The sequence below is a fragment of the Camelus dromedarius genome, chromosome 31 (assembly GCF_036321535.1).
Source record: "Camelus dromedarius isolate mCamDro1 chromosome 31, mCamDro1.pat, whole genome shotgun sequence".
In the NCBI taxonomy this organism is placed as follows: domain Eukaryota; kingdom Metazoa; phylum Chordata; class Mammalia; order Artiodactyla; family Camelidae; genus Camelus; species Camelus dromedarius.
Window position 1 is genome coordinate 3,540,837 of NC_087466.1, and position 13,641 is coordinate 3,554,477.

General features: G+C 48.5%; 1 protein-coding gene and 1 pseudogene across 16 annotated transcripts in view; both read right to left on the reverse strand.

The window, feature by feature from the left end:
• Positions 1 to 94: 94 nt before the first annotated feature.
• LOC116150063 (uncharacterized) lies at positions 95 to 3,112 on the reverse strand (annotated as a pseudogene).
• Positions 1,824 to 13,641, reverse strand: part of LOC105095281 (sodium/glucose cotransporter 1) — a 106,063-nt gene continuing 94,245 nt past the window's right edge. For 13 of the 16 annotated variants that reach the window (XM_064481403.1, XM_064481399.1, XM_064481396.1 and 10 more), the window contains 4 exons: positions 9,239 to 9,407; positions 8,017 to 8,232; positions 5,767 to 5,866; positions 1,824 to 3,475 (listed from right to left, as the gene is read on the reverse strand). In XM_064481403.1, coding sequence (XP_064337473.1) covers positions 3,204 to 3,475; positions 5,767 to 5,866; positions 8,017 to 8,232; positions 9,239 to 9,407 — 757 coding nt within the window. In that variant the 3' untranslated portion in view covers positions 1,824 to 3,203. Of the gene's footprint in view, positions 3,476 to 5,766; positions 5,867 to 8,016; positions 8,261 to 8,333; positions 8,554 to 9,238; positions 9,408 to 13,641 lie in introns of those variants that run through there. The other 3 variants (XR_010378628.1, XM_064481404.1, XM_064481405.1) reach the window with 3 other exon arrangements.

A 13,641-nucleotide genomic window follows, 5' to 3' on the forward strand; every position in this document is an offset into this window, starting at 1 on the left:
TATGAATATAAACACAAAAACTCAACCAAATACTAGCAAACCAAATCCAGCCACATAAAAAAGCATTATACACCGTGACTGATTTATCCCAGGAATGCAAGGTTGGTTTAACATATGAAAATGAATCAAAGTAACGTGTAAATAGAATATAGGACAGAGACCCATGATCATCTTAATAATACAGAGAAAGCATTTGACTAAATCCAAAAACCATTCATTAAAAAAAACCTCCAAAACCAAAACTAAAACAAAAACTCTCAGCAAAGTAGGAACAGAGGAGAACTTCTTCAACATGATAACATCTGCAAAAACTTACCACTAACATCACACTCAATAGTGAAAGACTAGATGCTTCCCCCTAAGATCAGGAACAAGACAAGGATGCCTTCTCTTTCTACTTCTACTGGACATTGTACTGGCAGTTTTGGCAAGAAAATGAAATAAAAGGCACCCAGATTGGAAAGAAGGAAGTAAGCTATCTCTCCTTGCAGACTACATGATTTTATATATGAAAAATCCTGAGGAATACACATGAAAATATTAGAACTAATAAATGAGTTCAGGAAAGTTGTAGGATCCAAGAGCAATATACAAAAATTGTTTTTCTGTATATGAGCAGTAAACAATGTAATTAAGAAAAGGGGTAGGGATTAGGAAGTCAAACTATTACATACAAAATAATCTACAAGGAAATATTTTACAACACAGGAAATATAGCCGATATTTTATAATAACTATAAATGGGATAGGACCTTTAAAAATGGTGAATCACTATGTTGTACACCTGTAACTTATAATGTACATCAACTATATCTCAATTTTTAAGAAAGAAAACAATTCCATTTACAGTAGCATCAAAAAGAAGAAAACACCTAGGAATCAATTTAATAAAAAGAAGTGCAAAACTTGAGTGCTGAAAACAAAACATTGTTGAAAGAATTCAAGGAGGACCTAAATAACTGGGAGGACTTCCCATGTTCATGGATCAGAATACTTCTACTGTCGAGGCAGCAATAAGTATCTTCATGCAGCTCAAATTCAGCATGTCCTAAAAGGTGCTCCATTTTTCACTTGCACCTGCTCCTTTCCAGTGCGGCCTGTCTTTGGAACTGGTGCACCCTTTGCTCACGTGCTCGAGCCAGAGTCGCTTCCTCTGGAAGTCTAGTCACTCAAGTCCTGTCACTTCTACTTGCTGGCTTCTCTTGATGCCTTTCCCTTGTCTGTTCTCTGCTGCTAACTCGCCTGGATTCCTCTAATACCCTTCTGGTGGGTGTTTCTGTCTCTTTCATCTTTTTTTTAAAATTAATTATTTTTCATTTTCCAAAACCAGAACATTTATTGCATGACTCATCACTGAAACCTTTAAGACGAACTGGGCGCTACAACAGCCGCCCTCTCGGGTTTAGGTGTTGTTCCTTCGCGGAATCCATGCCTGCATCTGCAGTATACAATTTTTCGGTGCCTCATTCGGCCGGTCCTGGTGGTATTTCGTCTTGTAGCTTTAGCACTCCAGGTATAATTTCTCTTTCACTGGCAGGATAGCCATGTTTGCCACAGGTCGACTTCTGAAGGTGGTAGGCCTTAGAGCCACATCGGCAGCATGATGTGTGTTTCTTGCTCCAACCCTTTCCAAACGATGATCTTGACTTCCTCACCTCGCTTCTGGGGCCAAGACCAAAGAGCTGCCTCCCTTTCGTCTTTCCAGCAGCATCCAGCAAACCTGACCCTATCACTTCCAGCCGAAGATCCCAGGGACTCGGGGCCCTAAAGCATCTGAGGCCTGCAGGTCGGGCCCTGCCCACTCTGCCCTCCCTGAGCCCACAGTTCTACTGTGCACAGGCCTCCTCGCACTCTTGCCTTGTCGTGTCTTTCCACACGTTGCCCGCTGATCAGCTAGATGCCCTCCTGCTTCAGTCACGGGAGGCCTTCTCCCGTGGGCCCTCCTGCAGTGTGCATGTGCCTGCAGGGCCGGTGCATGGCCTCGCTCCAGGCCTGTGCCCACTTCCTATTTTCTAGGTTCCCGTGCTGAGCCTCGGTCTCCTCCTCTGTGGAATGTGGTTGGTTCTAATCCTTCCACGTGGAGTGGCTCCACAGCTGGCATGTGACAACCTGGGCAGGAAAACCACAGGCCACCTGGGATGCTGGCCATCACTGCTGGCATTCACTGTCTGCTGCCCTCACAGACCACAAGCTCATCCAGGACTGCCCCGAGCAGTGGCTGGCACACAGCACAGCAGGCAGTCAAAGATGTCAGCTGAAGGACTAAACAAGGGCTGAGGGGCCGGCCCTGAGCGCTCCTTCACGGTGCGCCTTCTGCAGTGCTAGGTGGGCCCCTGCTGAGACCACTTCAAAGCATCTGAAACTTTCTCTAAAGACATGAATCATTTGTTTTGGCCTGAGAGGAAAGAAGAGGAAGGAGGGGCTTAGAAGCCCCTAAGGAAACAGCCTGGAGTGGCCCACACCTGGCAGCTAACGGGAATCTAGCCCTGCACCCAACCCCCAGCAGAGTCCCAACAGCAGGCCGACTGAAGCGACTGGGGAAGAGCTCCGTAAGGAGGAGAGTGTCCTCCCCACCTGCCACCCAGGGGTGCAGCCAGGCAGTGCCGAGCTGGAGGGAGGCCCATTGCTCGGGCAGGGACTGCCTCAGCCCACACTGGTCTAGGCAGGAGCCAAGATTTTCTTCCAGCAGGTCTGGCGCCAGCTGGCCTGTGTGGTCACCAGCAGCGGGCACGCCCCTGTGGGTGGGACCCTGGCGTGGGGAGGGGCATCTTTCCAGCAGCCATACCTTTAGAGGAGGAGAGAACACAGCAAACAAACAGAGGGTGGGTACGGGAAGAAAATGGTGACAGTAAAGTAAACACAAGCAAAACCCCCAAATATATCTAGAGATAAAAAGCCAAAATTAAATTTAAAGTGGAAGTCAGTGTTTGTGCAGTAGAGCCATTTGGAGAGAATGAGTCATTTCACAAGGGAACAGACGTTCTCATTTGCAGTCTCTGCACTCGCCGATGGGCTTCACTGCCCTGTCGGCCCACACGCCCTGCAGCTGGTGGCACGTGCCGCGTGACAGAGGGCACGTTTTCATCAATGTGATCCTCGGTCCCAGGTCCATGGCCTCCCGGCAGGATGCGCTTCCTCCCCTCGACAAGGGCGTCTGTGAGAGGCAGTGGCTGCCCGCTCCCCAGCGCCCAGGGCCGGCCGCCCTAGGAGAAGTAGAGGAAGCAGAAGACTGTGAGCAGAATCAGCAGGAAGCCGCAGATGTTGGACACCTTTCTTAAGCAGGGCGTCTCCGAGATGTCACGGAGCTCTGTCCCTTTTGATGCATCACCACACTCTGTCCCTTCAGATTTGTCACCATGCTCCATCTTCTGCACACTGGCCTCTCCTGGGGCCACTTTGGGGCTCGGCAGTGGCTCCAGGCCACAGTACACGTCCCAGGCCTTCCAGAGGCAGGTCTGGGCCTCCCTGAATATGCCTGCAATAGAGGGAACAGGGGCCAGTCAGGAGGTGCTGGCCAGGAGGGAGGTCTTCCTAGGGGCTGACGGTTCAGTGGTGAGTCCAGCAGGAAGACCAGAAGACTCACTCCTAATATGCAGAACAGTCCAGCCCCAGCTTCAGAACACGAGCAGACATCCTCAGAGACATGGGAGAGCAGGACCCTGGGGTGCATCCTGGGGTGCGGTAGGGTGGAGTGGGGCTGCCTGGGCCAGGCCTGCCTTGCACTGGCAGAGCCTTCAGCCTGCCTAGGTGCCCAGCTGTCACAGGGCAAGCCTGCCCTTCCAGACTGCAGGTCCAGGGCAAGTGGCTGCTGCTCTGATGGTGGAAGAAGCCTCAATTGCTCTGCTCTCCTCGGCACCTGGGGAGTGCTGTGCTTCTACAGGCAGATACTGGGCTCACGGCCTGGCCCAAAGGAAAGCTCTCTGGGCCCCTGAAAGGGGCATCATGGGTGTTTTCCCCAGGAAAGGAGGGAAGTCTAGGAATTACAGGAAAGTTACAGTCATTCCTCCAGGCCTTGAACGGCCCTCCAGTGTCTGAGTGTCTGGCCTCCCTGGCCTGCTCAGGCACAGGTCAGCACCACGGCCAGCTCCACACACCCACGTGGGCCTGGCTGCGCCTGAGAATGGTTCCCTCCTTGAGACAAGACAAGCACGCTCCGAGCAGTGTGTGCTGTGACCAGGTCAGTGTCTCATCCCGCTAGGCAGCCTCTGTGCCAGCTCTGCTCCGAGGCTGAGGCAGCACCAGGGATGACAGAAATCATCAGCCAGGGCTGGAGGGGCCTCTGTTACGGGGCAGGGTCCTGCCCTGGAGGGCCCCAGAGACACACACCCCTGTACGTTCGGGCGGTTGTGAGCAGCACACCCTGGCCTGGTTTCTAGCACATTATCATGCAGCCGCCAGGCCCCAAAAGGCTGCCATATGTACATGGCAACTGATCATGTGACCAACACGATGGAACACAGGCCAGGGACTGTAGGACGGGTCGGGGAACTGGCCAGTGGCCAAGAGCACACGTTTTGGGGTCAGATTGTTTGGTTCAAACCCTGGTTCCCCCAGTGCTTGGTTATTTGAGGAGCCTGGGGAAGATTACTGGACTGTTCAGTGCCTCAGCCTCCCATCTCTAAAATGGGGATATGACCGTGCCTTTCACACGTTGGTGTAATTTCCACAGTCCTTGACCCATCCCAAACAGGCAATGAATGTGAGCCACTGTCGTCACCGTCATCCACCCGTGGCTGTGGGGTGAGGGAGGAGAGGGGCCTGGAGGTGCACCAAGAACGAGCGGCCAGCACACTGAGGGCCCTGATGGGCAGTTCCTCCCACCCCGGAGGGAGCGCAATCCCGGGAGGCCGGCATCCTCCAGGGGTGTGGGGCAGCCTAGCTCAGGCCCTGCAGGTGTCAGGAGAGGGTCCCCGGCCCCTCTGGGCTCTGAACGTCCCCAGCAGGAGTGGAGAGGGAGCCCCAGAATGCCGCCTCCTCCCAGGCAGGCCGTTCCCTCCCTCCCTCCTCCAAACTCACAGCCTACTCACCTCTCTGCCCCAGACTCAGCACTAATCTTGTTAGGCCCTTATCCCTGTTGCGTCAGGGCCTCGAGAAGCACAGGTCACCCTCCCGTGGCCCCTACGCCCCTTCTCTGACCCTGTCTGCTGAAAGATTCCTTTTGGGCCCTCCAGAGCTCCCAGGCCCAAGCCTGTCCTGGAACACTCTCAGACTGAGATCCAGCTGTCCCCCACCTGGTTCCCCTGGTGCCCTCTGCAGTGGGGCTGCTTCCCCTCCTCTTTGAGGACCATCTCCTGCCCACTTCCCAGAAACCCTCTGGGTCTGAAACCCTGTGTGAGACTCCAGGACCTGCCATCCCTTCCCCGGTCCCCAGTGCTTCCTCCTCTCTACCAGGTCGCTCCTGCTGAGGCACAATGTGACCTCTGTGTAGCTAAATCCCACGGCTGGTCAGCAGATGCCTCCACGGACCCCTCCACCCCGCCCGAAATGCTTCTAGATCACCAGACACTTGTGTTTCCCTGCCCCTCACTTTACACCAGACCCCTTCCTCCTGCCCTGGCACCTGCTCCCAGGGCTGACCATCCCAGGTGGATCTCTCCAGCCCAGACAGCCACATGAATGTCTGAGAGGCATCTCAACCCACACAAACACCCCCAAGGCTCCTCTGGGAAAAGGAGAGGGGGTCTCCCCTGGCAGTGGAGCCAGCGGGGTGGGGGTGCTGGGGTGGCAGCACAGGACCTGCCGCAGGCTTTAGATCTCCCTTCTCACCTGGCTGTGCCTGCGGTGTGGGCCTCTTCCATCGTATTTCTTCATCCAGATCTACCCTTTCTTCTTGGCTGTTCCGCAAACTCCAACAGAGGCGGTGGAGCTAGGGGGAGAGAAGGGGCATGTCACCACCTGGGGCTTTGTCACGCAGGCCTTACAGTGCCACAGCTGGCAGCTGAGTGCTGGGGTCTCCAAGGACTGAAAAAAGATGTGGCTGTTAGACTGCAACAAGAGATGGAGGGAATGCGGGTGGGGAAAGCCTGGCGCTGGGAACCCTGGATTTTAGTTCCGGCTCTGGTACCCTGTGGCGTGTGGCCTTGCAAAGGGTGGCCTCAGTGTCCTGGGCCTCGTGTCCTGGGCTGGACAGTGAGGGGTGGTGGTGGGGGCAATGCGCTCAGGGCTCCTTCCAGTTCTGTGCCCCTCAGGGTGGGAGAAGCCACCCATCATGCCTGGCCTGCTGCTTCTGGTGGACGAGCCCGTCAGGGCCAACCCAGGAACTGCATTCCTTCTGGAAGCCCCTCCTGGCTGTCAGAGATGAGCCCTCACATGGCCCAGAAGAGGCTTCACCTGGTTCACCAGGTTCACCTGGGGTACAGGGTTCACCTGGCCCTGGCCCATCACTCACACTCAACAAGGCTTTTGCAGATGCCTTTCCCTTCTGGTCTGTTATTTTGTTCTCTTCCTAAAAACACATATGGAAACTTTGGGCAGGGACAAAATCCAGCCAATTGTTGCCTTTTTTTTTTAAGGGTTGGGGTCAGTAGAAGCATAACTAAACGAACATTGCCACCAAGTCTGTCCCGAAATAGATTTTAGTCTATTATGCTAGACTTGGTATATGTGAATCTCAGCACTCCCTCAATCTCCCAAAACGTGGCGGGATGTGAATGAGTGGGGCTGGCCCCTCCCCAGCCAGCCCCTCTAAGCCCCACCTCTCAGGCTGAAATGGCAGTGGTGAAAATTCCGTTGTGTTCATGACGGAGACCAGGTTTAGCCCTGAGCTGCTTCCTGACAATGCTGTGGGGTCACATTTGCCTCCCCAGCCTCCCGGTCAGCCCTGCAGGCCAGGCCACTGGGCAGAAGGACCTGGGCTCCGTGCGGTCCCACCTCCCCTGGTAGCACCCAGTGCGCAGCAGTGCGGTGACCCGCAAGCTCGGTCTCCCACTTCTCCCACCTCCCCTCCCCTCCAGAGTACCCGCACACAGATGGGTAGGAAACACTCAAGCAGGAGGCTGCCTGAGAAGCGGGCAAGACCAAAACGGTGAGACTAAGAGCAGCAGAAAAGAAGTAAGACAAGCTGACCACCTGAGCCGCTGAGCCGCAGAACTCAGGCCCCCTACCCTGCCCCAGCTTCTCAGGTGCTGGGAGCAGAGTCGGGGACACGCGGCGGGTGAGTGCATCCCGGACACTCCTGACTGTCCTCCCCATTCGCCCCATCCCTCTCTAACGAGGCTCTGTGTGCAAGAGAGGAACAAATCACATGGGAACTACTGAGCAGAGAGGTGGCCAGAGGGAGGCCCAGGCTGAGCTGAAGGCCCCTGAGGCTGTCTTCCACGTTTCCAGCTTTCACCCAGACCCCAGGGCACACAGGTCTTATAGACCCACCTACCCTCTGAGCTCCCCTCTCCCTCAACTTGGACATCCAGGACCCTCCCTGCTGCTTTCGGGCTCAGCTAGGTCCCTGTCCTGCTAAACGTATCGGCCATGCCCAAGTAGGTGACAAGGTGGAGCCTAGTCGGGGCCCAGCCTTGCCACTTACAGCTCTGGTATCGTGGACAACCGACTTGAGTTTCTAATATTACAACTGGGGAGACTGACACCTGCCTCCCCAGAGGTCGGAAGTGGCTGTGCTAGGAGAATGAGGCGTGTGTGCGGCCACAGGTCACAGTGCAGCCAGCATCACTGTCCCCTTCCTGCTGGCTTAATCCCCTCCAGGTGGGCCTTGATTACATTAATTCATACTCAGGTTAGCAAACCTAACACTTCAAAGAAAATTTGCATTTTAAAAGCCGAACTTCTCATTCTCAGTGAATACTTAATTGAGGATGGTGAAAAGCTTTTTTGTTCCGTTTTGTTGTTAAGGCAAGGCCCTTTCTGTGTTATTTGCCTATTTTTGACTCATTCATCATCCCCAACCCCCAGCCCTCCCACTTTCGAGGAGAGGGCGGGAAGAATTCGGCCACTTCTCCACAAAGCTCACGGGGAAGCAGGGACTGTGGGCTGACCCCGGAGCATCCTTAAGGCAGCACTTACGTGTTTATCTGGAATCCGGTCTGTGAATAAGGAGATCCCCAGGACAGCGAAGAGGCTGATGGTGAAGAGGATTATGGCAAAATAGAGGTAGTGCACGCTGCAGATGATCAGAGGGCACTTGTCATTTGCCAAGCAGCTCCAGGTCCCATAGGAAAACTCGGACACCATTCGACAGAAGCCAATCAAAAGTCCACTCGTCAGCCCCCAGAAGGCACCCTGCCAAAGGAGGAGCCCCCAGAGTCACCTGGGAGGAAGACGGGGGATGAGACAGGCCACCTGCAGCCTGGCCTCCCGACCAGTCCAGCTCTACAACTGACCTTGTCTTAAGGGCAGAAGCAGAGTGTTAGCACCGTGAGGAGAGGACTCCTCCTCGGGCTGAGCGAGGACCTGAGACGCCTGCATGCTCTCCCAGGTCAGTCAGAGAGCTTGGGAGACACTGGAGGCCCTGTGAGTTAGACGATGAATAGGCATCTCAAAGGTGATGTGTCCAAAGCGGCCTCAGTCTTCCCTGCTGCTGTGACTGGCCCCTCCACCTGCCTGGATGCACAGGCCGAAACCCCGTGAGTCATCCCCAGCCCCTCTCCTCCCATCTTGCCCCACCACCGAGCCGTCAGCAGATCCTACCATCATCTCCATGCCCTGACCCCGATCCGGAACCACCATCTGCTCTCACACAGGTGGGCCCTCCACCGCTCTCCAGCTGTCCCCCGAAACATGGACTAGGGAGCCCTGCTTCTGCTGAAGCCCTGACAGCCTGCCCTCAGAAGCAAGTCTCACCTGCCCTAGCTGACCTCACCTGGCTCCGCCCTCTACCCTGGGCGGTCCACTCCAGCCACTTCCTGTGCCTTCTTTTGTGTGTGGGTCCTGCCCACTGTGCTGCCCGCTGGGCCTTTGCACTCGCCCTTCTCTCTGCCTGGATCTCTCCTAGATCACATCCTTCAGGATTCAGGTTCAAGGTCACTTTCTTAGGAGAAATCTTCTCCCACCATCTTCGCTGATGTCCTTGTGTCCCCCTGCCCCCAGCACCTGCCCTGCCAATCTCCACAATCCTTTTTTACTTTTAAACAGCACCACACCAATCTCAGAAGTCTTTATCTGCTCACTGGGTATCATCTGTCTCCTGCAACCAGACAGTCCCATCTTTAAGAATGAGGACTTCACTTTTGTGCTGGAGCTGTACCTGGAGGCTGATTGAGGTGTGGTCACACGAACTCCCACCTACCTGCTCAGTGACTCTCTTGCAAAACATGGCGAGCAGGAAGACAGCAGCAATGGGCGGCGTCAGGTAGCTCAGAACTGCCTGCGTGTATTCAAACAGTTGTTCCTTGTTAGCCACCTGTATAGCAGGCACCCAGGCAATGGAGACAGCGAGTAAGACTATAACAAAAAACCTGTAAGTTAAATCAAAAATCAGTGGTAATTTGAAGAGTTTTTTTCTTTTTAATAAAGTATCTACAAGCCATAAACTATTACCTAGACTTTTTTTTAAAAACTGAAACATAGTCAGTTTACAATGTGTCAGTTTCTGGTGTACAGCATTATGTTTCAGTCACACATAAGCACATATATATTCGTTTTCATGTTTATTTTCATTACAGGTTACTACAAGGTATTGAATATAGTTCCCTGTGCTATATGGAAGAAACCTGTTGCTTATTTTATATATACTAATTAATATTTGCAAATCTTGAACTCCCAATTTATCCCTACTCACCCCTTTTCCCCCGGTAACCAACCACAAGACTGTTTACTATGTCTGTGAGTCTGTTTCTGTTTTGTAGATGACTTCATTAGTGTCTTCTTTTTTTAGATTCCACGTATGAATAGCATTATTTTATTTTTCTTTTTTTAAGGCTGATTAGTATTCCATTGTACAAATACACCACAACTTCTTTATCCAGTCATCTGTCCATGGACACTTAGGTTGTTTCCACATCTTGGCTACTGTAAATAGTGCTGCTGTGAACATTGGGGCGCATGTATTTTCTCAAATTAAGAGTTCCCTCTGAATATATGCCCAGGGGTTGGATTACTGGATCATATGGTAAGTCTATTTTTTAGTTTCTGGAGGACTCTCCATACTGTTTTCCACAACGGCTGCACCAACTGCATACCACCAACAGTGTAGGAGGGTTCCCTTTTCTCCACACCCTCTCCAGCAATTGTTTGTGGACCTTTTACAGATGGCCATTCTGACTGATGTGAGGTGATAACCTCATTGTAGTTTTGATTTGCATTTCTCTTATAATTAGCAATATTGAGCATTTTTTTTCATGCCTATTGGCCATTGGTATGCCTTCTTTGGAGAATTGCTTCTTTAGGTCTTCTGCCCATTTTCGGATTGGGTTGTTTGCTTTTTGTTATTCAGTTGTATGAGCTATTTGTATATTCTGAAATTAAGTCCTTGTCAGCTGAATCATTTGCAAATATTTCCTCCCATTCCAAAGGTTGTCATTTTGTTTTACTTATGGTTTCCTTTGCTGTGCAAAAGCTTATAAGTTTAATTAGGTCCCATTTGTTTATTTTTGTTATTAGCTAGTTTTAATTGTTCCTTAGGTTAGATTCAGGGCCCACTCATCAGTGTGGCAGAGGAAATATCATACCCCTAAACACTAACAGAACTGACCATAGGGCTGCAGGCAAAACCCTTCAACTGCTGGACAAATAAAACTGAGTGTCCATTTGCCTGTTACTGGATCATGGGTAGATTCTCACCACAGCTGGATGGTGTGTTTGAGGTGGTCATGCTGAAAATATATAATACATAGAAAGTATTCATTTCTTGAGGAGTAATACATTTCTAAAAACTTCATATGATTACAGTATCTGATTTTAAAGATTTGTATAAACTCCCCTTAAGCCCTTGGCTGTGCACATGGGGAAGAATTTCCAAATAGTCCACCAACTAGCAACTGCTGGAAGGCAGAAAAAGCTGAGCAAAGATTTCCTTGGCTGCCTATAGCAGGGGAGACAGAAACTGGAGTCTGAATCTCATCAAGTTAGAGGGCCTAGGTACTATTTCAGGCGTCTCACTGAAACCCCCCAAGGGCCATGCCTTAGAAGCACAGGCTGTATCCCAGGACTAAGAATTTGTGATAAAACTAGACCAAAACTGAAACAGAGACACCCTAACAAAGTATAAGAAACCAGGCCTCCGCAAGTTTAAGGGGATCAGCTAGTAATTTACCTGCATGCTAAAACAAAAACCAATATTCTTCAGAGGAATGTGATCGAGAATTTCTATAACATATGACCTACAATGTTCAGTATATAACAAAATTTTCAAGATATGTGAAGAGATAAGAAATGCAACCCATGGTCAAGAGAGAAAGCAATCTATAGAAACTGACCCCAAGGGCTCAAAGACTTCAAAGCAGTGACTACAGTTATCTTAAAGGATTTAAAGAAAATGATACTTATGAGGGAACAGACAGGAAATCAACAAAAAACTGGACATTCAAAAAAAAAATTTGAAAAGGAACCAAATAGAAATTCCAGAACTGAAATTTCAATAAATGAAATGAAAGATTCACTGGTTGGCCTTAAGAGTAGATTGGAAAAGAAAAAAGAGCCAATAAACCTAAAGGAAGAGTGATAGAAATCTAAATGGAAGAACACAGAGAAAAAATTTTTTTAAGTAAACAGAACCCCAGCGATCTGTGGGACAGTATCAAAAGAGCCAGTATGTGTGTAAGTAGAGTCACAAAAAATATGGGGGATGGAACAGACAAATACGCAGAGAAATAATGGTCAACAATTTTCCAAATTTGGTGAAAACCAATAATTTACAGATTTAGAAGTTCAGCAAAGCCCAATCAGGATAAACACACACACAAACACACCCTTAAGCACATCATAATAAAACTGTTGAAAACCAAAAATGAATGGAAAATCTTGAAGACCAGGAAAAAAGGTACATTACACACAGAGAGCAGTACTATGAATTATTGATGATTTCTCATCAGAAACAAGAGGACAGAAGAGAATGGAAGACTGTACTTAAAATTTTTAAAAAAACCCAAAAAACAAAAAAAACCTTTCAACCCAGAATTCTGCATCCAGCAAAAAAATTCTTCAAAAATAAACATGAAATAAAAATATTTTCCAATAAACAAAAACTGAGAGAATCTTTTACTGACAGACCTGCATCACAAGACAAACTGAAGTTCTTTAGGGTGAAGGGAAATGACACAGATGGAAACTCAAACCTGAAAGAAGGGATGACGAGCACCAAGAAAGTAAAACATAAGATGCTACCTACAGTGTCTCATTTTCATTTCTATAAAAGGCAATTGGCTGCTTAAAGCAAAAAATTGTATCACTCTCATCTGTACTGTGGGATTTATAGTGGATGTAGATGTAAAAATATGAGAAACATAACATGAAGGATGAAAGGGGAAAATGGCATATACTCTTGCAAGGAGCTCACATTTTACATAAAATGATACAGTATTAACTGTAAATAGACTAAGATAGGTTAATAATGCCTAGTATAATGCCTGAAACAACCAGAAGAAATTAAAATAAAATATAGAAACTATTTCCAGCCTTGTTAATAATTACACTAAGTGAAAGTGAACTTAGCACTCAAATTATAAAGGCAGAGATTGTCAGATTAGATTAAAAAATCAAAATGCAACTGTATGTGCTCTACAAGGGACTCACTTCAAACATATTTATAGTCTGAAAGTAAAAGATGTTATAAACACTAAGCATAAGAAAGCTGGTATGGCCTGTATTGGTAATGAAGCAAACCTCAAGACAAGAAGTATTAGCAGAGATAAAAAGGGCGATTTCATAATGATGAAAAAGTTAATTCCTCAGGAAACCGTAACCAGCATAAATGCACCTAATACCAGAACTTGACTATATATGAAGCAAAAAACCCTGAAAGAACCATAAGACAGAAACAGAAAACTACATAACCACAACTGAAGCTTCTATTAGACAAAAATTAAGAAAGAATACAAAAATATCAAAAAATTTCAAAAGATTAAAGTCTCATAGTGTATATCTTTGGATCACAGTGGTAGTAAATTAAAAATCAATAACAATAAAAGAATTAAGAAAGTACCAAATACTTGGAAATTGAAAAGCACACTTTTAAATAATCCATGAACAAAGAAAAAAATCACGAGGAAATTAAGAAATACTTTGAACTGACTGAAAATGAAGACAGAACTTATCAAAATTTGCAGGATGCAGCTAAAGCAAGGGGAAATTTGTAGTTTTAAGTGGTGATCATAAAACATCAGAAAGGTTTTAAACCAACAATATGAATTTCCACTTTAAGAAGCTAAAAAAAGAAAAAGAAAAAGAAAACCAGGGTAAATCCAAAGTAAATAGACAAAAGGAAACAAAAATAGAAATCAATGGGGAAAAAACACAAAAAACAGAGGCATCAACAAATCCAAAAGTTGGTCCTTTGGAAAGATTTATTAAAATGGATAATCCTCTAGGTAGGTTTGCTCAAGAGAAAAAGAAACCTCCCTACATATTAGCATTACTAGAGATTCTACAGACACTGGAAAGATAATAAGGTAAATGTATGGGAGGTGCTTGAAGCCACTGCAGCGAGGATGCTTCTGAACATTCTGCTCACTGGTATGCCAGGGCTGGTGCTCA